The sequence below is a fragment of the Larus michahellis genome, chromosome 8 (genome assembly GCF_964199755.1).
Source record: "Larus michahellis chromosome 8, bLarMic1.1, whole genome shotgun sequence".
Lineage (NCBI taxonomy): Eukaryota > Metazoa > Chordata > Aves > Charadriiformes > Laridae > Larus > Larus michahellis.
In genome coordinates this window covers 16,899,733-16,927,639 of record NC_133903.1, presented here as the reverse complement: position 1 = coordinate 16,927,639, position 27,907 = coordinate 16,899,733, and the positions used below count along the sequence as shown (strand labels likewise).

General features: G+C 39.8%; 1 protein-coding gene across 14 annotated transcripts in view; it reads left to right on the top strand.

Annotated features, from left to right (window-relative positions):
* CREBBP (CREB binding lysine acetyltransferase) overlaps positions 1-27,907 on the top strand; it is a 97,624-nt gene that overhangs the window by 60,206 nt on the left and 9,511 nt on the right. For 4 of the 14 annotated variants that reach the window (XM_074599305.1, XM_074599298.1, XM_074599312.1 and 1 more), the window contains 18 exons: positions 114-167; positions 1,438-1,562; positions 2,189-2,377; positions 3,866-4,285; positions 4,924-5,103; positions 5,333-5,519; positions 10,419-10,537; positions 10,674-10,913; positions 11,389-11,477; positions 16,898-17,008; positions 17,768-17,824; positions 19,070-19,147; positions 19,639-19,706; positions 23,563-23,713; positions 24,556-24,702; positions 25,139-25,252; positions 25,709-25,874; positions 27,325-27,492. In XM_074599305.1, coding sequence (XP_074455406.1) covers positions 114-167; positions 1,438-1,562; positions 2,189-2,377; positions 3,866-4,285; positions 4,924-5,103; positions 5,333-5,519; positions 10,419-10,537; positions 10,674-10,913; positions 11,389-11,477; positions 16,898-17,008; positions 17,768-17,824; positions 19,070-19,147; positions 19,639-19,706; positions 23,563-23,713; positions 24,556-24,702; positions 25,139-25,252; positions 25,709-25,874; positions 27,325-27,492 — 2,663 coding nt within the window. The remainder of the gene's footprint in view (positions 1-113; positions 168-1,437; positions 1,563-2,188; positions 2,378-3,865; positions 4,286-4,923; positions 5,104-5,332; positions 5,520-10,418; positions 10,538-10,673; positions 10,914-11,388; positions 11,478-16,897; positions 17,009-17,767; positions 17,825-19,069; positions 19,148-19,638; positions 19,707-23,562; positions 23,714-24,555; positions 24,703-25,138; positions 25,253-25,708; positions 25,875-27,324; positions 27,493-27,907) is intronic. The other 10 variants (XM_074599300.1, XM_074599306.1, XM_074599301.1 and 7 more) reach the window with 9 other exon arrangements.

The following is a 27,907-nucleotide window of genomic DNA, read 5'->3' as shown; positions in this document are numbered from 1 at the left end:
ACTTCTGCTTTTCACCTGTAGCTCCGCACGGTCTGTGCCCTTGGGCTCTCATGCTAACCTAAAGTTCGTACTTTAAATTGTTTTTTGCTGACCATTCGTCTGTTGTCTTGCAGATGGGCCTATGTCCATGCCAACTGTGCCTATAAGTCGTATGCAGGTTTCTCAAGGTATCTATGTTTTCCTCTCTAATTGCAATTTGTGGGTTCAAAATTATTATTAGGGGGAAAAGCTGATCTTCTGTTTTCCTTTTGCAGTTGGGATGGGGGGAACTACTGGGTCTCCCTTTTTTCAGCATCGTTCCTTGTTGTTGCTCTGTGGCAGGAACTGTCTCAGTGCGGTCTTGTCTTAAGAACTGACAATACGTGCCGAGTATTTTTGCTAGCAATTCGGGAAGTAGTTCAGTCCTTTCAAAAAGAAGAGTGCAAGCAAGAATACTGTGGATAATCTAATTTAAAACACTGTGATGGTGGCGGGGGGGGGGGGGGATGTTGGCATGTTTTCATCAGTTAATTAGCCAAAAATACACCTGTAGCTGGAAACTTAGCACATTAATCCTAGAGCCTTTATAACTAATGATATACTTTCTTGGTTTCTGAGGCAAAATGCATCTGGAAAAGCCTTGTAGCTTGTTCATAGCACTGATGGCTTGCTATCACTGATGTAGGCTGCTGTGGGCTCACGGGTGGGCTTTTTCTGAAAAATAAAGACCCATGATTTTTAGACGGTTGAGCTTCCTCCAAAAAAGTGTCCCTAATTATTTTTTTTTTTCTTGGTTCAGAGTTAGTAGTAGGTTGAAACTTGCGTTGAAATGTCCTTGAGAAGTTACATCCTTTTAAGATTCATTTCAGTAGGAGAAAAAGTTGATAGCAAGTATAGCTCCATAATTATTTATTTACACCTTTATTCCTGTTAGATGAGTTTGGGTGTTTTGAAGGGGTTAAATGTTTTGTACAAAAAGCACAGCACCTATTTAAGCACATTGCTAGCTTTTGTCCTAATTTGAGGCTAGGCGTTGCCTTCATATATACAATAAATATTTTTATCATATTTACTTCAACCATTTCAGTGAGGCCTGAATAAGACATGGCTGTTTCAAAGCAAATGCCTGATTTTAAGAAACCATCCCAAGATATTATTTACAAATAGCATCCTGTCTTTGCAAGTCATCTACAGTCTTCATCTTTTGCAAATTTTATTTAATTTTTTTTTTTTTTAGACATCAAAAGCTATATTTCACCCTAATCAGTCTTCCTCTGAATTCTTCTTGCGTCCTGACTGGTCTGTTAAGCCAAGTAATTTGAACAAAATTAAATGAAAAAGACGATGTGTAGGGCAGTCAAACTTTAGTCGTAATAAATGTTAACTTTATAGTAGAGTATACATACACAAATTCTGATGACTTGTTCCTAATGAGTTGTTTTGGGGGTGCATTTGCAGGAATGAATCAGTTTAACCCCATGTCCATAGGGAATGTACAGATGCCACAAGCACCCATGGGACCCCGTGCAGCTTCTCCAATGAACCACCCTGTACAAATGAACAACATGGGCGCTGTTCCTGCGGTTCGTACTTCTTGTTACCATGTTCTTCTCAAAATTGGTCGGTTACATTTAACAGTGTTAACGCTGTTCTGAAAAGGCCATGTCATAAAGCAGTACTGCAAATTGTAGGATAATTTCATGGAAACATACCGAGCCTGTCATGCCTTTATTGAAGCCTTTGTTTTCAATTTTTTTAAAAAAAACAACAACTCAGCTTTAGAGAGGTAAATGCCAGAGATGCGATAATCTCCAACAGTCTGTGGAAGAGCATAGTTCTTCCAGAAACTGTGTCTTTGCAGTGTGTATACCTCCTTTATTCCTTTATGAAAACATGTTTATATTCTTTAGAAAAACAAAAATACTTGCAGTTTCATTGGATTGCCTCCGTTAGCTCAGAGAACAGAATGGAGTTTTAACACTCTTAGTAGAATTTTGAATATTACTTGTTTAAAAATAGCTTCCGAATTAACACTGTGGGACAAACTCTAAAGTTATATGCATGTGCCCACTTCCATTTGGTTTACTGAAGCCAGTTCTCCTTTTATTTTTTTGTCCTATCTTTTGGCTGATCACCTTGAGGATATTTTCCTTTGTCTTGCTACGTAATACTAAACGGTACTGTCTTCCATTTGGGTGTTAATTTTTAGATGGCAATGTCTCCTTCCCGAATGCCTCAGCCGCAGAACATGATGGGAGCTCATTCCAACAATATGATGGGTCAGGCTCCTACCCAGAACCAATTCCTGCCCCAGAACCAGTTTCCGGCATCCACTGGGGCTATGAATGTGAACAATGTGGGCATGGGTCAATCAACAGCCCAGGCCGGGGTGGCACAGGTGAGACGTATTTTCTAATACTGGAGTTATTTGCTCTTAATTATTTTGTTCTAATTTATTTAATTCATATATGTGTGTGTTTATATTGATATATCCATTGTTTATTGTAGTCACTTCTGAGTATGGGGGATCCTGGGTTGCATCTGCCTTCTTCATAAGCTCTTCTATAACCTATGCACATATGCTAACTGGGGGGCAACTACCTGTAACTCCTGATTTAAAATCTTAAAGTGCATGCTGATGAGATTTTTAGGGGGAATATCAGAAGTTAGTTTATGGGATGTTTATGACCGTATGGTTTTGTCTTCGTATGGACCTTAGTAGCTAACTTTAGATCAAGAATTACAATAAAGTGGTTGGGAAAGATCTTGTAAAGTTTGTTTTCACCTCTCTACTTCTGAAAAGGAAATTGCTTTTTTTTCTGTGACATTTTTCTGTTACAGTAGTGGTCAGTGAAGTAGCAGCTGTGCCTATGATGCTAAAGTATGTGCCTTTCCACGGGGAGATGCTTGGTTTTTAACTCAGAGTCCAAGTAATTTAGATTAGTTGAGACCTCCAGAGTCCTCGAGTCCAGCCCCATCCTCAAATGTGAGATAACTTAGATCAGGTTATGAAGGGCTCTGAGGCAAGTCTGGAATGTGTTCAGGATGAACATTAACAGTTTCTTGGGCCCTGGCTCAGTTGTTGGACCACCTTTGTGGTGAACATTTTTTTCCTAATGCACTCAGTTCGATAAAACTGACTATGTACAGGCAATATAGAAGCATGTTTTAAATTTGAAACCCACAGAAAACTGTTAATTGATTTCAATAAACCTCTAACTCTTAGAAATCTGAGTATAGAGTCTTCTTTTTTTATCACTAGTTATCTGATGCAATCTTTAGTAAAATGTATAGTTTAAAAGTCTGTGCGCATCCAGGATATTTTATTGTTGACGCTCTGAAAAATAAATCCACCGTTTCCTTAAGCATCTGGAGTAGTCAATTTAGAATTCTAAAATAAATAAAAAAAGAAAGAAAAAAAAAATATGCAATAGGGCAGGCATTAGATGTGTTGCACTGTCTTCTAAAGCAGGACTGCTCTAGATTCGTGGCCTAAAAAGTGTATTTGCTTGAAAACATTTTGTATGCAAAGTCTGACCTTTGCCCAGCTAATGGCATGATTTAGAGACTGTCTAACCCACTGCCTGTGGGTTTCTGTGTTACTCGGGAATGGTGAGGATTCCCTCTCTGTGCTAGTAGAATTAATGTAAAAAGGCGTGCATGGCACATCTAGGTCTAGGAGCGAGGGCTTTGAGTAAGAGCTGATGAAAACGATTAGAGAAATCAGAGCATAGTCATTTGCAATAGCAACACTTGTTTGTAGCTGATCTCGTGTTTAGGCTTAGAATATTCTCTTAAAGAAGACTTCAGTGCTGTGATTTAAAGGATAAGTGTGATTCCCAGAGTTTCGGGAGTGATGTGTCTGTAACACAGTCTCTCTCTCCAGCAGGGGCAGGTTCCCAGTGCTGCTCTTCCCAACTCCATGAACATGCTCGGACCGCAAAGTGGGCAGTTACCGTGTCCACCAGTGACGCAGCCACCTCTACATCAGACTACGCCCCCTGTGTCCACGGCTGCTGGGATGCCACCTATTCAGCACCAAACGCCAACTGGAATGACTCCTCCTCAGCCAGCAGCACCCACTCAGCCATCAACACCGGTCTCATCTTCAGGACAAACACCAACGCCGACACCGGGTTCGGTTCCAAACGCGACACAGACACAAAGCACACCTACGGGGCAGACCGCGGCACAGGCCCAAGTCACACCACAACCTCAGACCCCAGTTCAACCCCAGTCTGTGCCAACCCCACAGCCATCTCAGCAACAGCCAACATCTGTGCAGGCACAGCCACCTGGCACTCCAGTAAGTACCAGTTAGTTGCGTTTTTCTTGCGTAGTGGCATTCCACAAGAGTTCTCCCTATGTGTCGCACCATGTCGTGAATGTATAGAGCCCGTAGTTGTCAATAGTAGCTTCTACTTTAGACCAAAGGGTTCATTAAAGAGATGTGTAAAAATGCGTGTGTGTGTGTTGAGATGTTCTCGGCATTGTTTGAAGGAGGGGGGGGCGTATTGAATGACTTTGAACTGCTCAAAGTAAAAATGGCAGCAGTGTGCAGAAAGATGAGGCATAACAGGCCTAATGCTATATTTGGCCTTAATCAGAATTGGTCTTTTTTGATCATGAAATTTGCATAATTTTTTTCTTTTAAGCTTTAGTCAGGATGAATGCACATGTCAAGGAATGTACAGTGTTTTATTGGGCAGGTGTTTTCTCTGTAAAAAGAAGCCGTTTTGGGGCAGAATTCTTCCTTGGCTTCTCCTCTGTAAAACAGAGTTATTAAATGTGTTATACAGAAACTTGGCTACAGTGAGCTCCTGTATCCCATGTTCTGCACTGTTTTAGAATATCATCTCATGTCTCTTTTGTGCTGTTCATTTTTAGTAAAGGAAAATATTTCTATATATGCAGTGTCTTTCTTTTGTACTGTTTTTACAACAGCTATCCCAGGCAGCAGCTAGTATTGATAACAGGGTCCCCACCCCTGCCTCAGTTGCTAGTGCTGATACGAATTCCCAGCAACTAGGACCAGATGCACCAATGCTAGAAAGCAAATCAGAAGTTAAAACTGAAGAAACTGAGCCAGAGACTAGTGAGACACAAGTGGAAGCTAAGACTGAGGTAAATGAGATTCTATACAGCTTAACTGAAAGCAGTGATAGATATAAAAGCACTTAATGATGTGTCTGAATTGGTGAGCTAAGGGGCGAGAGGAGGGTAGTTACTGGAAAGTAACTGTCCCGAGGAAAGCCATGGACGGAGAGTGCTTTGACAATCTCAAACTAAAATGTTGATGACTCAAGTTTGGGTCGTAGATGTAATGGTGCATCTCATTGCATCCTTTCTTAAGGTGGAGGAGGATTTACAAGGATCTTCACAAACAAAAGAAGAAACAGATGTAACAGAACTGAAACAGGAGCCAATGGAAATAGAAGAAAAGAAGCCTGAAATAAAAGTAGATGCTAAAGAGGAAGAGGAGAGCAGCACTAATGGAACCACTTCACAATCTACATCACCATCTCAGCCCCGCAAAAAAAGTATGTGTATGAGTTTCTTTTCTTGTGCGCTTTATTTTACTAGCATTTGTTTTCCCTGGTCTCAGTTCTTGCTGGGAGGTCTGTTATGCACTCGTGTTCCAGCACATGGAGCTCTAGGGATCCATACTTTATGTAATTTATTTTTGAAAATAGCATTCCTTTCATGTTATATGAATCACAGGTGTGAAAAGCATGTCATTGTGGTCTCGATCCCAGCAGTCTTCTCACAGTGCCCAGTTTCTGCCGAGGACCAAGGCAGTAAGGCAGTGATTGCTGGAGAAATTTTAAATATATATATATATAAAAAAATAAAAAAATGTCTCTCCCTGTACATCTTGGCCACTGCTCTTTCAAGGGAGCTTAGTGTAGAGCGCGTGCAGTAACCGAGAATACCCATTGCTTTGCTTTTGCAGTAAAGGCTGCACACACTGCCCTCATACTGAGTTTTAGCCTTTGCTTCTCTGAGAATCAGGTGCTTGAACTCTTCTCTTGCGTCTCTTCCTCCAAGGCTCGTCTGCTGCTGTGTAGTTTCCAGTGTAGTGTTCACTTGAAAGCTCTCTCCTCAGAAATAGTTAGGTCGCTAGTCCCTTAAATTAATCTACGGTGTTAGTATAGGTTTAGGTGTGACTGTGTCTGCATACTGTATATTTTTGCAGAAGGTAACTTTGATGGCATTACAGATCTTGAATGGACTTACATAAATGATTGCATGCCTTGGGTTAGTAAGAAATAAATGAATAAGATTCTTAAAGAAAACGGTCAGGAAGAAATAACTCCATTTGTAGTGCAGGCTTTGTGGGAGCCTGCAAGATCAGTTTTTTGGACTCAGATGATGTTTTCTGTGGTTGGTTTTTAGGTTTTGACCAAAGGTAAGCTTTCAGCGTGCTGCAAATATCAAAAAAAGGCAAGCGATGATCCATTTCATTACTTTTTTTTCTCCTTCCCTTGCAAAGGAAACTGCATATGAGTACATTAGGAGAACATTATGGCTGCATGCTTTCCAGAATGTGATCAGGAAATCATAAAGTTTTAAAGTTTGTGCAGTTTGGATCTTGATCTCTTGTGTATGCCTTAGGTTCCATTTAATTACTAAACATAATCTTTTTATAACAAAATGCTATGAAACGCATTTTCCTGTAGATTATATTTTCAGTTTATAGCACAGTGGGCCAGCCAAATGATAGTGCGCTGCAGAACTCACTGGCAGAGCCTATTCCGAACAAAACGTAACATAGGGAGTGAAAAGCTTATTAGCATTTATAAACCAGTTATATTCCCAGTGCAAAGAATCGTTGCTGCTTGTTAGGAGGAGCGTGCTCACAAGTAAATCAAGGCGAGTGGTTAAAAGAGGAAGGTTCTTGCAGAATTAATCCATGGAAGAGCTGCACTATTGTTCTGCTGATTCAGTCTGGGTTACTACCTATTTCCAATACCTTTGTACTGGAAATAGGTAGTATTGTATTGTGTTTAGTAACACAATTTTATCATAGTAATGTTGTCACTAAGTAATCCTGTAGTATAATACATGTGCAGCATGGGCAGGTACAACAATATGCACAATTTTAAATGGTGACGTTTTCTCACCAAGTAGTTTATCCAACTTTAATAGAGCGTTTGTCTTAAAATGCTAAATAAACCAAGAGATATTCGAGAGCAAATACTGTGAAGTGTGCTGAAGCTTTATATGATATTTTAAAACTACTTATGAGACTGATCTGGAGTTTTTCCATGGTTTACAAAAGTGTTGGAAACTCTTCTTCCTTCCCACGTGGCTGGATTCCTGAGGTGCATCCCACAGTAACCTGGGATGTCGCGGATCAGGCTCGCAGCTGGAAGTGTCTTGGGGTGTGTATGCTATAAGATAACTTAGGAAGTTATTTGAAAAGATTAATCTGGACCCTAGAGGAGTGGTTTTTTGGGTCCATGTGGCTTATGTTGTGGAGGTGGAATCTCATCTGTGTGTACCACCCATCCAGGTGTACTGAACACCGTTGGCCTGGCTGTGGTCACCTCATAAAACTAGTCGGTAACCTGACGTGAGCGATGGGAAATAAATACTGCATAGGCTAGAGAACGCACCAAGGTCATAGCATACTGGTCTGCTCAGTTCACTTACGCCTGAATTTTTGTAGTTTAGCTGTGTTGGAGAATTGCAGACACCCCTTCGGCAAGGTTTTCTTCCTCATCAAGGTTTTGCCTTCATAAATGGGGGCAACCAAACCCTTCCACATTCAGGCTTTGGGCTTGTTTTGCTTTTTTTCTGTAAATCTAAGGTAGGGAAGAAAAGAAGAGGGTTGGTTCCTTGCCTCTTCCCTTGCAGTCTTCTCAAAAGAAACACTATAATATTAATCTGCATAGCTCCTGTCACTTCTTCTCGTTGTAGATGGCTGCCTTAGTTTGACCTTCAAGATGAGTTTTGCTGGTTTCTTCTCTTCTTTATAAGAGATGATAATGCAAAACCTGCAAGGGCTTGGGTTTGGGGGGGGTGGGGAGTGTATTCACGTGTATTGTCCTTATTGTTTGAATTTGTCCTCGTCTTCATTTACAAATTTTCTCCTTAGTAATCCTAAGCAGGATTTCCTCTGAAAGAAAGAAAAATTTAAAAAGGTAAAAAAGGTAGCATTATACTTTTCTCTGGCAGATAATAAGTCATCATGATTCAGGCAAAGATCCCATTTTCTTTTTACCACCCACGCATCCAAGACAAAATGGGATAACTGGATGCCAGCTCCTTACAGAGACTTTCTAGCTACCGGGGGAGAACCGAGAGCATTTAATTGTGGAAAAGGGGAAGAGGAAAGAACAGAAACTTTCTTGTAAAATCTGCGTATAGGGATATCCTGTGATCAAATGTGCTGTTATTCGTCGTATTCCTTAGAGGCAGAGCAGCTTTTTTACTGCTAAAGATGAAGGCAACTCTTCTTTACGTTTTTAGGTGAAGTCATAAATTGAAATAACAACTGGATTTTTAGTTTTGGTTTTTTCAAACTTCAAAATGGAAGTAGGTTGTGAACTTTTATCAGCAAATATAACTAGGCTTATATACCACTAGTTAGTGGTATGTTGTTAGAGGTGTCACTACAGGGAATATTCTAAAAGCAATGTCAAGCAGGTGGCCAGAATAGATTATTAAAAAGTGCTTTTTGACCTTTAAATTTCATTAAATGAAATAATTCATATTAGAAGGTTTATGAATAACCTGAGTCAGAGCAAGATGATTCTGGAAGCAATAGAGAATACTTTTTCTCATTAATGGAATTTAAAATTGCCTTCTGTTTTTGAGAATTCCATAATATAATTTAGTAGTTTATAAAACTTTGAGAGTATATGGTAGGGTTCCTTTCATAGGAAAGTCCCTGCATATATGGTACAATAAATACGGAAGAAAATTGCCATTTTATTGGGACCGAGATTGTGGCAACAGCTGCAGCGATCATCGACTTGCATTCATTGTTGTAACAACAAGCATAGGCCTCCTTGGCTCATCTCATTTTTACTCTGGCGAGTCTGAGTTCAGTAGTAGCAGCATGACATCTTGCTGGCTCTGTAAGGCAAGCCCTTGCAGAACCCCTTCTGGCAGCTTCCTCAGTCCTTTGCCATGATTTCGGTGACTTGGGTGGTATCTTGCCTCTTGCGTATGTGAGCAGCAATCCTCTCTCCAGTTAGAGGCAGAGCACTCAAACGGTCTTACAGTTTTCACCTTGACTAACAATTTCCAGGAGTGCAGCATCTACAATCGGCTAAAAAAAAAAAAAATGAGCACTTCAGAATTTTTTTTAGTAGTGTCACCTTAATTTCTTGTCTTGCATTATTTTTGCATGTAATTACAGTGAGTGTAGTTGAAATGAAAAGACTTCCTCTCAGAACTATCACCCAAATGAAAAAGGAACAAAGAATTTTTTAAAAAATCATAGATTTTTTAAACTAAAAGTCCCACAAAGCAATTTGTATTTTACCAAAATACCATTCAAGTGACGAAAGTAATGATCAGCCTCAAAGGGGTCAGTGTAGCTCTGTTGATTTAAGTGCTTTCAACAGAACTCCTAATTGCTCCCTCTTACTGGTATTGCTCTCGTTTCGGCCAGGTAAATAAATATTAGATGCCTTCCCGCTTTCCTTAGTTGTCTTTTTTCCTCAAAAATAGGCATTCTTCCCTATTTAAAGACTCTGTTCCTAAGGAAATAAATGTAATTACACTGCTGAGATGTTCAAAGAGCTCTCCAAGTTATCATTATTTTTCAGAAAATGCATTGCCTTTCTTGTCCTTGTCATGCACTATTGAAAGAAACATGGCTGTTGCCATGCCACTGTTGCCAAGTGATTGTAATGATGCATATAAATCTGGAAGTATTAACACTTTCAAAATCAATTAACAGTCCATCTGACGAGGACTGTTTGTATGTTATGGCCAGAAAATTCTTCTGCCAGCTATCAAGACATCTGGTTACTCTCTGTAGAGCTGGCTCTTCGGCCCTGTCCACTACGGTGGGTTTTGCTAGAAGAGTCTTGGCTTGGAAACAGCAAACGAGGTTAGAAGGGAGGGAGAGGAAAATATGCTTAGTCTCCTCTCTGAAGAGCTAGGGTTCACCCATGTTGAAGCAACTGAATTAATTTGGTCCTGGGTAAGTTTGGGGGTTGGTTTTTTTTACACTCCAGAACATAAATCATTATGGGCTACAGCTGTTCCTATCTCCTTATTCTGGGAATATCACCTACTGGGATTTGAGCAGTAGCCTCTGGATTGTAAGTCTTGCCTCTGATCAGCTATGCAGATCAGGAAATGCCCCTTACAATTTCTATGTTACTTTTTTTTTTTTTTTTTTTCTCCTTTTTTAGGGGAGTCAAGGGGTTAGGAAACCTGGAAGGACGTTTTGTAACCTTTCTGACTTTTGTTAACAGTTTTCAAGCCCGAGGAGCTGCGCCAGGCTCTCATGCCTACCCTTGAAGCTTTGTACCGGCAGGACCCAGAGTCCCTACCTTTTAGACAGCCTGTGGATCCCCAGCTTTTAGGGATTCCGGTGAGTCGGCATTTTAAAAATACAGAATGTTTTTACGTTTTGTCTTTGCTCATATAAACATTTAATCTTTTCTGTTGCAACATAACGTGAACAGTTGACATCTTAAAAATAAAGGGTTTTGTGTGTGTGTTTGAAGGACTACTTCGACATTGTGAAGAATCCTATGGATCTTTCAACCATTAAACGCAAATTGGATACTGGGCAGTATCAAGAACCCTGGCAATACGTGGACGATGTTTGGCTAATGTTTAACAATGCCTGGCTTTACAATCGCAAGACTTCCAGGGTCTATAAGTTTTGCACTAAACTGGCGGAGGTGTTTGAACAAGAAATTGATCCTGTTATGCAATCACTGGGCTACTGTTGTGGGCGCAAGGTATGTGTTCCGGAATAGAGTTGGATTCTTCCAAAGAGCTTAGCTTGAATCAGATAAAACACGGCTTTGTAAACTCTTTTTTTTAGAAATTGAAATATTGAATGTAATGGTTGGTGAAAGTTTGGCTTTATTATAAGCATGCTAAGAGCTTAAAAAGGTAGATAGCATCCTTCTTGCTGCTATTATATTATTATTGTATTTTTTTCCCTCAGAGAACACCTTTTTTGGTCATAAGCAATATTAAAATGCTTTGCATGTTTCCCGTGTCCACTGCAGTAAAGTAGGTGGTTAGAGGGTCAGCTATTTAGCTTACATTAAATTAAGAGAGCTGTGCTAATATATTTACAATAGCTTGGAAAAGTGTGATAAACATAACAATGTATTACGATATCCATAAGTGTCAGGTTTGCCCAGTAGATGCTTGATCAATGTAAGATTACATTTTAAAACTTCTTTTCTCACTGTTGTTTTGCAGTATGAGTTCTCTCCACAGACCTTGTGCTGCTACGGCAAGCAGCTGTGTACTATTCCTCGCGACGCAGCCTACTACAGTTACCAGAATAGGTAAGTCCTCGACTTTGGGGTTTTTTCTCCTTGTTGAGGAAGTGAGATCCTTTTGAGTTCTCTGCACATAAGGAGGAGGATTATCAACTTTTTCTTTCCTTTGTCAGCTAAGTCAGGAAAAAGTTACTTCTGCATCTTTGCGTGCTGTCATTTTGCAGGTGACCCTTTAGTTCCCTGGACTGCAGCTTGACACACACTATACTTCAGTGCTTGCTATTAGCCAGGCTGCACCACGCACCACTTCGGTGGAAGTGAAGTTGTCCGTGTTTTCCATAGAATGAGTAGCAGGGCTTGCTGGGGGGAGAAGGGCAGAACTGCAAAAAGGCACTGAGGAATCATGTTCTGGGAGAACTGTAAAAAGTAAGCAGGTTGGTTTTCATATTAGCATCAGAATTTGCAAAGTAAGGGATACAGTGATTGATTGCAAGACTTGCTTTCTCTCTTCCTAGTTAGGACTTAATTCTATTTAAATTAGCTTTCAATTAGCATTGAAAATTAGCCAGACTCCATGAGGAGCTATGAAAACAATAGTTCCTATTATTTTTTTTTATTTAATACTAGGATTTGGTATCTGAATGATTAAACAATTGTTATGATATTAATTTTCCATTTAATGCTTAAATCAATGGTTCTTTACAAACAAAGCAAACTGGGCTTTGGTTTTGGTTTCTTAGATTCCATTTCCCCCCCCCCCTCCCTGCCCCGCCCCAAAAAAAAATAATTAAAAAACGTAAACAGGCTAAGAGACAAACTTCCTTTTCCCTCTTTAAACAAAGTTATTAATTGCTTTCCAGAGGCTTGGCAGTCTGTAAGTCTTGCCAGCTTTGAAGCGCGCAGCGGGCTGTTTTCTACCTGAAGTTACAGGACTAATTCCGACAATCGGTGCCTGCGTTTAGTCTCTCTTTGATGACGTAGGGATCACCCTAATACGCTGGAAGGTGGTGCAAGACTGTCGTGTACCACCTGGGTGAAGCAGCACGGTGTGGGAGATGAAAATGTGTCATCTTCCATTGTACGTTGGGTCTTAGGTGGCCTTTGTGAGGCAGGGAGTATTGACGCAAAGGAATGTAAATTCACAAGCTCTCATAAAAAGTTTTATACAGCCGCTGTGAACTCTGGAAAAAAAAGTCAGTCTGAAGACAAATAAAGCAATTAAAATGCATTTAAGGAGAGAGTACTTCAGTACTGGAAGTGGGGAAAAAATAGCCCTTAAATACCAACTCTGCATGGTAGGATTTCACATACTTTTCATATTATGCATCCGGCTAATGCTGTATTTGAAAAAAATAGTAACTTCAAAAATAATTGAGGAAGGGGTAGTTTTTCTTTCAGTTATATGTTTCCAATTTAAGTTAGTATTAAACCATTTGGATTACTGGGTGGAAGGCAGTGGTGGTTGCTAGTGAAAAGTACAGGGATGGTGGGGCAGTGGGTTCCTCTGGGCTCGCAGCTGCGATATTTCAGTTTCCTACCTGTGAGAAATGTGATAGTCCATTTACATTGAGTTTAGTCTAAAAGGGTAGTAATAAAAGGGAGGCGATTTGTCTCGGTGTCAGTAGGCCAGCAGCAGAACAGAAGTGGGTGTAGGTTTCTGTTCATCCAGACGCCTTGAGAAAGGGTTGGGGTTTGGGGTGGTTTTGAGTTGGCGGCCGGGGGCGATGTTTTTGGACTCTCAGATCATAGAAAGCTCTTGTTCATCAGCTGTATCGCCCTAAAACAGTCGACACACTGTTCCCTGTGACAGTGATCTTCAAATCTTAGATTTTTCTTAACCAAGTAGGAAATTAGTGAAAAACAAATTCTGTGGTTCCAGCAGATCTTTAATTGGTCAAATGTTGTCATTTTCCATTTACAAAACAGACAAAATCGGGTGTGCTTGAAGTCCAGCGTATCCCATAACTACATTACAACTAAGAATATTTAGGCATCACTGAATAAATAAACTCTGGCACTACTGTTCAGTGATTAAAAGTTAATTATCTGGTACAGAACTGCATAATAATGCAGAAGTTTACGTTAAAGTAACTGTTCAGAAAATATACTTCATGTGTGAATATCCAGTTGAGAAAACTGATTGGTATTCCATATCAGTACTAGCACCCAGTTACTGATTTAGAACTTCCTTTGAATGCACTTAATTACAGCTGGAAATGCACCTGTTAAGGCAGAGATAGAGCATTTTCTGGACTTTGGTATTGAACCATAATGTTTTAGTCTTTGATAAATGGGAATCAGTCACCTGAACAGTCTGCATTTGAAAAGCGTTTCATTTTTGATGTGTTGCAATAAGTACATTCGTTGGATTTTCTATGACTGTTACAACTAGACTATTGTATGCTTTCTATGGGTTTTGTTGAATATTTGTAGTGACATGCACAAGTCAATGAATTGCAAGCAAGTCTCCATTTCTAAGGGTCCATATTCACAATAAGTTATAGCTATTGTTTCACCTTGGTTATTTTATGGACAAATATTCATGATCTTTAAGCGATCCATTTTCACTGTATTTCAGTTTTTATTTCTTCATTTTAATATCATGGATTGAGGCTTGACTCTTGCTAGCATTAGGCTGCGGTTCTGCAGCCTGTGAAATCCCGTGCTCCCCTTTGGATCCACGGATCACTTGAGCACGTGCTTCACACACTGCCGAGCCGAAGGGCTCATCCCTGCGAGACTGAGCTTCCTGCAGTGCAGACAGAGGGGGAAATATCTCTGCACATGGAGCGCGTTAGATTTCTGCCGTGTGACTTAAATCTACCGTCAAAGGCAGCTTCGTTTCTCCGTTTCACAAGTGCTTTGAAAGCCCATAAATTGTTCTGAAAATGGATCAGAATTAACCATTTGGGGGTTTGTTTAAATGTAGCAAAGTATTAATAGGAGCCTTGACCATGGATTTTTCTGGCTACACACTCCTGTGTTTGGGTCTTCCTGTGTTTCAGTCCTTCCCAACCTGACTCTTAAAATGAGCAACCTTGTCAGTAAGGAAAATAATTAGTGGGGTTTTTGTTGAAGAAAATTAAAACAGCACATTATAGGGGAAAAAAAAAAAAGGACACAGACAATGTGTAAAAGTATATAAAATTCTAAATCTGTTATGTTTGGATGTTTTGGTTTTTAAAAAAAAAATTAGACAATAGTGTATCAGTTATGGAGTATGGGGCAAGGGGCAAGTATAGTCAGTGTAAATGAGATGGTGCGGTGTCAGTATCCGCTCCTGAAATTCTATTGTAATATTGCTCTGTAATAACCGTAATAATTTGTCACTCCCAAAGATTACAAATTAATGGAATTTTTTTTTTTCTCCTGGCCTTATTCTGTTGCGTTATCAGCTCCAAAAGCCTTGTTTTTCCTTGGGAGGGTGATGTGTTTAATCCTAGTTGAGCTGACCCAGGAGAAGTCAAATCACTTGCGGTTTAACCTGCAGTAGGCTGGCAAGCAGCCCTCTGGGTAGGGAGCATGGCATTTTAGCTCACGTGGTTGCTATCAAAGTTCCCGCTGCCCTGTTGCTAAGATGATTAGGGGGGTATGTCACTGTGGGCTATATTAACTAGAATAAAATACACCTTTTTCCTCTTTGTGTCAGTCCCACGGTAGAGAGTATTCAGTGCGCTGCTGCATTTAAGTGGTTCTTGGCTAGCAGAGTAGCTCTTGAAGCCCGAGCCAGCTGGCAGAGTTTGCTGAAGTTTTCAGGCTGCTCTTATAAATTATGCTTTAGTAACGCGGACCTGGCTGCAGCCCGGGCAGGACGCAGATTGCTCTGCACAACATCTTTCCCTGATCCATCGGGCGCTGCTGAAGGACCCACTCCCGCTCGCTTGCTTTCACAACCGTGTAGGAAACGTGTAGCTGTGACGTGGTGGCCAGTGTGTGTGTCGCAGGAGGAAATTCTGATCCATACATTTCAATAAGTGCCTATAAGTGGCTTTTGTTGTCTCCAGGAAAGCACGGCATTGGAGACGTGTCGCCTGGATTACAGTAGTTTAAGTGTACGAATATGTGTTTGAAGGGGCAAGCTGCCATATTTATTAATCTCCATCCCTTCAGTTGTTGGTTCATTGTGACATTGAGTCTTGTTTGATGCCTTTTATACTTACCATTCTTACGGTTCTAGTGTTTGAATACTAAAACTGCGTTTTACTGTGCTGCCATTGCTGCTTATACTCTCTCACTCTTGATCCTCCATACAGCTCCTTTATTTTGATGATCCTTTGTGGCCTTCCTGCATTTTACAGCTGTGGCCTCTCTTTGTTACCTTTGTTCATGTGTGAATTCATATCCTTTCCAAACATTTAGCCTCCTTTTTTTTTTATTATTATTATTTTTTTAATGACCCTGACAACTTTGGTTCCAGTTCATCTGAAACAAACAAACAAAAAAACCCACCCCAAAAAAAAAAAACCACCCCAAAATCTGTGTAACTTTGATTTTATTTATTTATTTTTTTTCAAATGCAGATTGTATTTTTGTAGAGTTGTATTCCAATTTACTCAGCTTGGTTTGTTAAACTGCACTCGTGGTTTTGCTGAGTATAACTTGGATTGGCTCTTGGTCTAGTGACCAAAAATTGTACCTAGCATCATATTCAATTTGTAAAGCTCAATTCCACGTCTTTAATGTACCTGATAAATATATTGTATGTATGTACAATATTTAATGTTGTTCACATATATACATATATTGTACTTATATAGACAAATGGCTGGAAACTCTGACCCATAATTGCATTTCTGTTAAATGTTTGTCTAGAGTATGGATTTGGTTTCATTTATATTAAATAATACTAGCTGAGCAATTGGTCACATTTAATCTTATAGTCAAATAACTTTTGAATTTAATATTTTTATAGATTTTTTTTTTCAATACCAAGTGTTTCTGGTTTTACAGTTTTTACTGACAATCAGTAAATGCTTTCAGCATATTTTCCAATTACTTAAATCTGTAATAAATGTGTTCTTAAAGCTTTTTGACAGGCTGTTTCTTTACCCAAAGGAAACTCAATCAGCCGCAAGCCTGGAATCAAAGAGCTTTTTTTTTTTTCTTAAGTGGTGCAAATCAAATCCAAATTCTTAAATTTGAAGTCTATACAAACGTAGCGCTTGGTAGCTACTTCATTAATCCTCCCCAAATTTTGAATTTGACACCCGACGACTTGTTAGTAATGTGTAAAATGAGACCGAATGCTAATCTGTGCTTTGCCTTGGCTTTCTGCTCTGTGTTGTCTTGGTGTTTGCGTCTTACCTCTTACGTCTGTGCTGTTTGTTCCCTCCCCTGTTCTCTAATCCTGCCCTCCCCTCTGTTCCTCCTCATTGTCCACACTGACCCATCAATCAACCAACAACGCCCCCCCTTTCGTCGTGGTGATCTGCCCTGCTCTGGTTGGTGGCTCCGTGCTTGGGTGGCTGTATGTTGTGCTGGACCAGTTCACCCAAATATGGCCTTCTTGCTGACAGGTATCACTTCTGTGAGAAGTGTTTCACTGAAATCCAGGGGGAGAATGTCACCCTGGGTGATGACCCTTCCCAGCCTCAAACGTAAGTCGTTTCCTTTCTTCTGCATGACACCTTTTTAAATAGGGGGGATGATGCGTAGCCCTGATTTGATAGTAAAACCCTGTGGCCTGTGGTTGTCTTCATGGGGAAATGCCTACTTTCTTACAAATAGGAGATTTTTACAGTAACGGATGATTAACGTTACTGTTGGGTCGTTACGTGTTGCCTCTACTAATCTGCCCAACGGTGTCACTTGTGTCCGGTTGCGCTACTCAAGCACTGCCGGTAGACGGGGTGCGGGGGGGTGGCAGACACTAGATAGCGTGGTTGGAAGTGGGGGGATGGAAGCTGTGTCAATAAATGTCACTAATTCATTATCTTTTCAAATGAAAGACTTTGGCTAATCCTGATGTCTCACCTTTTGAAGCACAGTTTTTGTTAATGAACTTGGCTTTAACCTGGCCAGAAAATAAGATGCCCTGAGATTTATGAAAAATGCAAGCTGTTTTGGAAGGTGGCTGCTTTACTGACCATAGCTTCCCTTCTTCTTTATGATTTGAAATTTATGCGTGTACTTGGGTACCTCTTATTTTGCTTTTAATTTACACAGAAAGTGAAAATATTTTCTCTAGTTTAAAATAAAATGAATGGAATTGCTTTCTCTGAATAGAAAATAAATAATGATATGCTTTCTTCAGACTGGAGGTTTGCTCATTTGCTGCAATTCAGAAAAGCATGATATTGTCTTGGCCTCTGATATAAAGGTACTACTGAGTTTTCATGTTAACTCTTTGTCTCTAGAACCATCTCCAAGGATCAGTTTGAAAAGAAGAAAAACGATACACTAGATCCAGAGCCGTAAGTACCAGGCTGCTGTTTTTTTTTAAGATAATCTCCTCACTTTCACTTGTCCGTTAGCCAGCACTTCAGAAATCAGGCAGTGAATAAAGTAATCTTCCTTTTCCCCCCATCTCTGCCCAAACGGGTGGCAGAATCTTTCTTTAGAGTTCACAGCACAACATACAAACTTGATGTCTAGCATTGATAATCCAAGAGGAAAATGTGAGCCCATTTTAATGGCAGTTTCTTGTTCTGTTCATTTGGGTAATTCCTAAGGTGTGGTCTGCGAGGCTGAAAATGGCCCTCCGTCATAAAGCCTTTACACCAAGCCCTGAGTATCTGTGGGCGAGTTCTGCATTTCCTCTTCTGCTTTAGCTAGACTTCTAAAACTCTTTTTTTGTTTTCTCTTCCCTTGAGTGCTTACCCCACTGAAGCCATCCTCCTCCCTTGCGTTTCTTACCCTCGGGAAGTTCCGTAAAAGCCAAGTTAAACATTCTTTAGTAGCACTGTGCTACGTTTCCTAGTGTCCTTAACTGGCTGAAAGGAGGTTTTATCTTACTACTACTTTATTCTCTGGCAGTTTGATACGCGATACATTTCGATTCCTTTTCTCCTCTTTGCAAATACTCAATAGAGCTCCTCCCCCAGCCCTTTAAAGGTAGACTGCTGAGATAGACCCCAACACACTTGGCTTTAAAACCAACACTGCGGTCTTGATCCAACAAAAGAATTTTGACATACTATTTTGACCAAAAGAAACCCCACCAAAAAAACAAACACTGTAGCAGACCCAGGCAGGTGAAGACAAGCTAATGCATGTTTTCTGGGCACAGTGATTCACGAATGACTAGTTTTTACATTTACAGTAAGTTGAGCAACCATTTAGTCAGCTTGCGGTTGGGGCAACCATTGAAAATTAAATCTGTGGGGGTATTGTTGAGCAGAATTCCGTGAAGCTGGGAAAACTCAGAACTCTGCTTAGAAAGGGATAGAAAGGATCCAGAAAAAGTGGTGTGTGACAGGCCATTTCACATTTTTAAACTAGTGCTTTTTACGATTTTTTTTATATATATATTTTTTTTTTTTTTTTATGTGCACATGAAATAGATGTATATCTGAAGCTATCCTAATGAGTATTTTTTTGAAACTGGCACATAAATTGATTCAGTTCTTAGGAGAGGGTTGGAAAGTCCTTTCTTGCTGAATTCTGGAAAATTACTTGCCTAACAACAAAGCTGATTGGCTGCTGTTTTTTCTTCCCAGGTTTGTTGACTGCAAAGAGTGTGGTCGGAAGATGCACCAGATTTGTGTATTACATTATGATATTATTTGGCCTTCAGGGTAAGATGTTTTAGTTTTTTACCCCTTGTATAATAGGACCAATGTAGTTGTAATTAAGACTTTCTGCCTTTGCTCTTTAACATGCAGTCACTGCCTTTTAAGAACTGATTACAAAAGGACAATTTTTTTCTAAATAAAATACATTTTTTGTGTGTGGGGTCTCATTTCAGTATGTTCAGATGAAAATGTGCGTGAAACCAGCTCGTGTGTGTATACAGATTTCTGTGGTTTCTTTCGAACTATTAAACAATGGGAGCTGGTTGGAGGTAAATGTGTACACTGCAGAACACAAATGCAGGTGTAACTGCTTGGCACAATTCAACCAGCTCATAAAGGCTTTAAGTCCCTCAAAAATGGAGAGAGGGAAACTGTTCAAATCCAGAGAAAAATATATCGTACTCTGACATTTAAATTATGGATTCAGACATTGGGTTTAAGCTAGCCCACAATGGATTTATACTAAGTTTTTGGCATTTTTTTTTTCTCAATAGGTTTGTCTGTGATAATTGTCTGAAGAAAACTGGTAGAACGCGTAAAGAAAACAAATTCAGTGCTAAAAGTGAGTTTGATATTTCTATTTTTATCTTCAACTTTCATCTTTCCCCTGCTGCCCCTAATAGCTTTTTGATTGAGGCTTTCTGTTGTCATGATAGACAGGATGGGAACATTTGCAAAATGGGGAGTAGTGTAGCCCAAGGCTTTAGTAGCTGTCAGAATTTTAATCAACGTTTTAAAGACCTGCTTTTTATGTGTTTGTGGTCAGTCTTAATGCTGCTTGAGGTTTGGCATCTATGTCCTTGTTTTTGTAGGATTTTTAAAAATAATTAAAAAAAAAAAAGGCAGGGGGGCTGGAGAAGGGAAAAGGAGAAACATAAGGCTGCCTGCACTTTTACTGGCTATATTTAGACATGTTTCCATGTAGCGTTGAAACTGTAGTAAATTACTGTCACCTCTGTGCCCTTCAAATAACATGTAATAACAAGTTGTGCCGCATTTCAGGTGTACTGTGGTAGTGCCAAGTACTAATGTAGTTGAAGAGTTTGCCTTGCTTCTAGCGCGGACTGTGTTATAACAACTGTCCGCTGGAATAAGTAACATTTGTACTACGTGTCTAGATTTTCTTGGAAGTAACTATTGTCATAATCTTGTTGAAAAGTGCACTAAAGAGAGAGACAAAAGATGCCAGGTCAAGTTGTCTCCATCTCCTTAGTAATCCTTACACAGGCATTCTTTGCGTGCATTTAATGTCAGAGAACGTAATTTGGTAACTTTTACTCGTACACGTTTTGGGGGGGGGCAGTAAGGGTTAGTATTGGAAATGGGGTGTCAGTGGCGTAGAGTAGAAAAGTAAAGTGCGTGTTGAAGCCAAGAGAGTGATTCAGACACTTGAAAAACTGGAACTTGCAGGTACACTTCATTCCTCCCCTGTTCTTCTTGCTCCTTGGAAGGTCTGGGCATTACCCTCACATACTGTGACTTTGTGAGCCTGAACCTTCCAAATTCTAATAAAGGAGTGGTTTTGCATTAAATGTAACTTCTTGATAACTTCGTGTGTGGTTGATTGCATAATGAGAGATTTGAAGGGGGATAATTTGGAGATGATAATGCTGTGTGAGACATACTAGGTTACAGCAATCAAAACGGTCTCCGGAGTAATCTGACGCATGCAAGATAGTATTGTTGAAAAGATTACAGTTAGTCTCATTAAAGACAGATTAAGATTGTAAGAGAACATTAATAAAATGGTGAAATAAAAATGTAGTTTTAGCTAACCATTTTAAATAGCCGTCTCTTCTATTATATGCTGACTTTACAGCATACATTGATGTAAATTGTCTTAAATAAGTGTGTGATTTCTTGGATGTCTGCGGTTCTGTGACGTTGCTTAAAGTTTGAGTAACCAACATTTAATTCAAGGTAACCATTCTGTTCTTTGGGGATCTGGACAGGGAAGTAATGCTGCTTTTTTTCTTTCCCTTGGTCTCCTTTTCATTCTGCTTCCCCTGGTTTTGGCTGTCCTCCCCGTAAAACCCCTTACTTACTGAATTGCCATCGGTATTTCTACGCACTTTCAAGCATGCTGGCAGAACTACTGATAATCAAGATAGCACATCCCTCAGCTGCAAGCTATTGCTCAGCTGTTACGGTAACATTCATATTCCTAATGTATATTAAGGAAAATTGGTTATCTTAACCACATCACAAGTAAGTTGCGTAAAGCTGACTGATAGCTTGCCAAATATAACCTATAAACCAGTGTACAGCTGGATTATGCCGTGAAATTCCTAGCTTTTGAAGTATTTTTCTTACAGAGAAAATCTCCAAATATTACTTAACCAGTAGCTAATGCAGAGATGTTCAAAGACAAAAGACATCCTGACAAATAAATCACCCAAAGTAGTTTCCTGACAAAAAGTCACAGTAAGCCAGAAGTCTGACTTTCTTCCTACCTGTCAGTTACTCATCCAGTAACAAATGTCTGGCCATTGCTACTGCAATAAAACTTCTGTACTCAACTCCTTACCAATTTAGAGGCCTTTTCAGCAATTTGCACTGCGGTTTTCTTTAAAACCTGAGCTTTTATTGGAAGTACATACGTTAGAGGTGTCCAAGAATCAAAATCCGGTTGCTTTCTAAAAGAATTTGCACATTCTAATATATCAAAATACGCAGCTTTTAGATCCTTTCCTTACAGGGCGTGTAATCTTACTGCTGCCTATTTCTTTTGTCATCTTAATCTGGTTTTTTTGTTTGTTTGTTTTTCAAGTCTTAATGCATTGCAGCATAAGGAAGGAAGCAGACATCCTTTGGTTGCTTAGCATTGGAAAGATGATAAAATGAAAACACGAGACAGTAGAGTTAACTAAAATGGCTTTCTAAAAATGTACCAACTCATTAGCTGAAATGGAGCTGTTTCTTTTTTTTTTTTCTGTTTATCTTCGGAGAAATCAACACAACGAAATAATTCCTTCAGAAAGTATTTATTAATTTTCTTTAAAATTCTTTGAATTTCCTTGAAAATCAACCCTCTTCTATTATATATGGAAAGCCCAATATATTGTATTGGGCTGGGAAACACTGGGAAAGGCCAGTGTATTGGAATTGGTAAAAGGCATAGTGTATTTTTACTTTAACCTGCCTTTAAATTTAATTATTGTCTCTCAGGTGAATGATATTTAGACTGTGTTGTGCTGGTTGTAACCATAGAATCTCACTGGACAAGGAGGGGCAGACTAGAAGATGTAAAACAAGATTGCTGCGTTTGGCAATTTCTGTAAAGTGATTGTAAAATAAAATTTTAAGTATATAAAAGTGAGATCTTAAGTGTATAAAAGTGAGTATATATGGCTTTTTTCCCCAGTATATGAGCCTAAAATAATTTTTAGCATAGCTATTTCACTACAGCGTCCTGTATGCAAGCTCGGTAGTCGGGAAGAAGAACCAACAGCCTTGTGTCAGTAGCCAAATAACAACTGAAAATTGAAGCGATGGAGAGCTGAAATGTAAATGCACTTTAGTAACAGGAACGTCTGTAGATTGCACCGTCGCTTTGGAAAAGAGCAGATTGACCATAAAAATGAAGTCGAAATACTAGTTGGTAAAATAAGTACGACAGGATGATAAATAGTCATAAATCTTCCAGTCAAAACAGTGTGCTACTTCTGTTTTCTTACTTGAAACTAAAATCTTCGTCTTAATTTCTGTAAGTTGTGGATTGATTTGAAAAGGGTCACATCCTGTAATACTACAAAAACAGCTATCCCCCACAAAAGCTAATCGTAGATGTAAAGACCAAGAGGGGGGATCTGGACAATGTGTGGACTTGAACTTTTAAAGACCTCTATCGCTGTGCAAGAACTATTTAAGCTTTATGTGCAGATTACTGTAACTGTTCAATCTAAAAGCTCTCTTGAAAAGAAAAGAAAAAGCAATGAAATCGCCATTGAAGTCAAAAGCCTTTTCATTTCTGTTGATTTGCTTTGCTTTGCTTGAAAAGGTGTGGCATTGAGCCAGATCTATAAAGTGATGTAATCTTTGTCAAACAGCCAGATAGTGGTTTTGTTAGGAGAAAACATTTGCAGTGTTCATAAAATAAGCCTGCAAATTTAAAAATGCTATGTAAAGCCGCCTTTGTTAGTTCACTTACGAAGTAATTTTCCCACTGTAGCGGTTTTAGCTTCCCTGTTAGGGTACAAACACTTGGCTAAAAACGTGGATGGGTTTGCTTTTTTAATTTTGGCTGCATAAATAAAAGCATCAAATTTTCATATGGAGGTAAAACAAAAGGGAAAACAGTGTATTTCTGTAGAGAGAAGCAAGCTGAAAGAGCATGCAAGCATGTAATGCCCTGAACTTAACAGTGATTTCTCCAGTATTAACGTTTCCATTGTCGTGTTCTCCTTCTTCATTTCTAGGGCTACAGACTACGCGTTTAGGAAACCATTTGGAAGACAGAGTAAACAAGTTTTTGCGGCGACAGAATCATCCTGAAGCTGGAGAGGTCTTTGTGAGAGTGGTAGCAAGTTCAGATAAGACAGTAGAAGTTAAACCAGGAATGAAATCCAGGTTCGTTCTATTAATTACAGTAAAGGCAATCTTGGAATCTTTTATTTTGAAGTCTCCCTGCATAAGTCTTGTAAAACTGTGCCAATTTGCAACTTAATCCCTTTGCACGTTTTTGAAACTTAGGCATGAGTAAAGTTATGAAAGGAAGAAGACCAGTTTGCAGTACATGAATGGGAGGAAATTCAAAATACAGTTGTATTTTGACTGGTTTTGGAGGGGTAGCGGGGACATCCTGGTTTGGGTCGTAATAACTTTGTATTACTAAATCTTGAGAGAGAGTCTGCCCGCGTTTTGGTTAGCATTACAGAATTCATAGTTCAGTTTGAAACAGTTCCAATTCTGTTCCTTACTGTTCCTTCATTTTGCGGTGTTTTTATAAATACTTTAGCTTTCAGAAGTTATCTTCAATTTGCTTCATCATAAGTGAAAAGCTTAAAAGGTGTATTCTCTGAAGTATTTTGGCTTTAATTCGTAAAGACAGTGTTTCCGTGACATCACTTCATGGTAATGCATCAGGTTTTCTCATCTGCAGTGTAGTTACAGGCCTGTGGTTGCTGAGGATGCTCCTGTTCTCAGTGCTGGCCTCTTCGGTCGTATGGTGACATACGGCAGCTGTCTCTTTCCCGGAGGTTTATACTAACAGACCACGCGCTGACAGGACTCCCCGTTTTAATACAGCTCTGACCTGACCCTGTTTAACTTTGGCATAAATATTTCTAATGAGTTAAAAGTAAGGTTGAAAAGAACTTCCTCATTCTGGTAGGACACTTGTTTAATAATTGACTTTCTGTTGGTTTGGTTTTTTTTCCCTTCCTGTTCCTTCCTACCACCCTTTCCTTCAGATTTGTGGATTCTGGGGAGATGTCAGAGTCTTTCCCTTACCGTACCAAAGCTCTGTTTGCGTTTGAGGAGATAGACGGAGTGGATGTGTGCTTCTTTGGCATGCACGTACAGGAGTATGGCTCGGATTGCCCCCCTCCAAATACGAGGTATTTTTTCATTTCTTTATCGGTGCTGCCTGCACAGAGAACATCCTGCTACGTTCACTGGACAATTACTCTCAAATACAGGAGATACATTTCAGTTCTGTGGCACAGATCAGTCCTGCTCTATGACTGCAGATGACTTCGGGGTGGAGAACAAATATCACAACAAAAATCTTACAATTTGTTATATTTATGTATTTAATTTTGCCTCTCAATGTGTATTCTTGCTGTCCAAACAAAAATACTGCCCATCGTTGGCTTTTTGAGAACTGTTTATAACATTTTAAGATGCTTAAATATGCATTAAAATAACATCATCGTTAATTTTCCTGTGTTCAGTATGGTTCTAGATGTATCTAATATAAAACTCAGTTCTCAGTAGACAAAACAGTGGTTCAGCCATACATGATTTTCTGTCGTTCTTCTCTCCTTACTATAGGCGTGTGTACATATCGTATTTAGATAGTATTCATTTCTTCCGCCCCCGTTGTCTCCGAACTGCAGTTTATCATGAAATCCTCATTGGATACTTGGAATACGTGAAGAAACTTGGGTAAGTGAGATCTTTGTAAAGAAAGAAAACTTTTTTTCTTAGCATTTCTTTTTTATCCGGGATGCCAAGTAGCTTTTCACTTGGGATAGTCTCTCTTTCCTTCTGCCCTCTCCGAGATACGTGGAATCTCCTCCTCTTCCACAGTGGAGAGAGAAATTTGGATTTTATCACTAGGGTGTTTTTTCTGTGTTAGGATTCTTAAACTGACTGCACATCATTCTTTTTATCAGAGGTTCACTTGATGTTTGAGCTTCATTATTACATCCCAGACCTTTTCTCATCTCTTGTATAAATAGAGGTTATTGCCTCGGCATCTTTGTTACAAAGAAAAGAAGGAGGGGAAAAAAAAAAAAGCTAGAGGTCTGAATTTATATCTTGGTTTGGCTGAGGTAATTTTAAGATGGTAGTCAAAATGGTTAAGAGTTGTTTGGTTTTTCTTTCTTGTGTGAAACGCAGGTATGTGACAGGACACATCTGGGCCTGTCCCCCAAGCGAAGGAGATGACTATATTTTTCATTGCCACCCGCCTGATCAGAAAATACCCAAACCCAAACGTTTGCAAGAATGGTATAAGAAGATGCTGGACAAGGCATTTGCCGAGAGAATCATTCATGACTACAAGGTTTGCTACTGTTTACTTCCTGAATTAATTTGTACGGGCTTTTCATTCGAAGGTAGCTAATACTGTTTCATAACGCCTGAAACTGTGGTAGTGTTGTACAAGGGGTTTTTTTCTGAGCTAGTGTCTTCATTTTCTTATATTTTCTGGAAGTTCTGCCTTTCAGACTGGAAATTCCTTAGGTTTGGTTTCCGCATTAAGAGAAGCGCGCAAGAGCCTGCCTTCGCGTACTTGTCTTGCAGTGCAGTCTTCGAGGCAAGGAAGTATGGTGCTTGTTAAGGTTTAGAGAAGTCGTTTGCTTCTGGTGATGCTGGAGGATCAGGTGGAATACTGGACCTCACTAGCGCGAAATCAAAAACCCTGTTTATTATAACAGCTTCTTCACTTGAAGAGAAAAAGGATGATTTTCATAATTGGGGAATATCACACGTGTACCCAAGGAAATAAGTTAAAGACGGCAAAGGTAGCATTTGCCACTCCTTACAAGCTAAAATTTATAAGGATTTCTTAATGGTAGTGACAGTGCTGGAAAAAAATTGATGTTTTGATTGCAAATGACAGTTACTAAATGTGTGGAACAGAACAGCGTATAGCAAGCCTTGTCATCTGATCCAGCATGGCAAAGAGCTAGAAAATCTGCCTCTCTCCTAATAAGGTGGTCTTGAAATGAATCCGAAGAAGAAAATTGGCTAGTCTTGTTATGTGCTTGTTAAACACAATGCACTTAGAAAAACCACCTCCAGAACAACGTGTGAAATACCTGTTCCTTTCAGAATAGCTGTTCCTCTCACTGGTCCCCACTCTTTCTGGCTGGGTGGTCCACAGAGCTTCAGCCAGTGGTCAGGGAAGGACACGGGCTGCGCACAGTTCCCCTTCCACAGCCAGGCTTTATTTAATATTCCTGCATGTAATAGCTGGCTGCTGCCTTCAGCGATTCTTCCTGGAGTTATCAGGATTATTGCACATACGGTGCACAGTCCAGGCACGGGCACTGACGTGTTTACGTGCTTCCAAATTTGTAAGAGAAAGGGGTGGATGGGACGCACTTGCTGTCACTAGAACAGTTCCTGAGCTTGTCCAGGAGCAGTGTAGGAAAAGCTAAGCGCTGTAGGCTTCATTTTTAATTTGTGTAATTACCAGGGAGGGGGTTGTTATGTTTTCCAGGGGTACCTTAGTCTCTCCCACCATGTCAGGAGCATGAACCGATGGCGTCATGGAGGTTCGGGAGAGTTTCAGCAGGTGTCTTTCTAAGATGAAACAGGGAGTGGGCTGTTATCAATATTGCCAGGCCAGTTTTTGAGCTGCACCCAGAAAAAGAGGCCTGCCAGGAGTGGGGCGTGGGCTGTCAGTGAGGCACAACTGTTCAGTGTAGCCCTGGATCATGTCTCTGGTCCTCTCTATCCAAAGTGGTCTTCAGTTATTTATTCCCGGTATTGTGCGATACGCTTAACAGGACATCTTCAAACAAGCAACTGAGGACAGGCTGACAAGTGCCAAGGAGCTGCCTTACTTTGAAGGTGATTTCTGGCCCAATGTGCTGGAAGAAAGCATTAAGGAGTTAGAGCAGGAGGAAGAGGAAAGGAAAAAGGAAGAAAGCACTGCAGCTAGTGAAACAACAGAGGTGAGTTAACTTTATATGCTGTATTTGCTTCTGGCTCACAAAGCTGACGGTTAACACTTCAATAAATTAGAGAGTTCGCATCCAGTAAAGTAGATAAGAAGGTCATTCACATCAGATGTTAAATCAGGGTTCCCTTTAGCTGCATTTCTGGTTTTCTTCTTGGATAAGAAATGTACTGATGACTTGGTTTGATGGTGGTTGGTTTTTTGTTTTTTTTTTTAACAGAATCAGAAGTCAGCTATGTCAGCTCAGCATCTCTCTTCTCAGAGAAATCTGTTAAGCTACTTTTGGATTGCATCACGGCTGCTACACTTGCTTGCAGTCTTTTGGCTCAGCTTCTGCTTCACACCTTTGCAAATCACCTTCGGTATTTGCATTTTGAAAGATGCTGTATTTTTCAAAGCTGAATTAAATT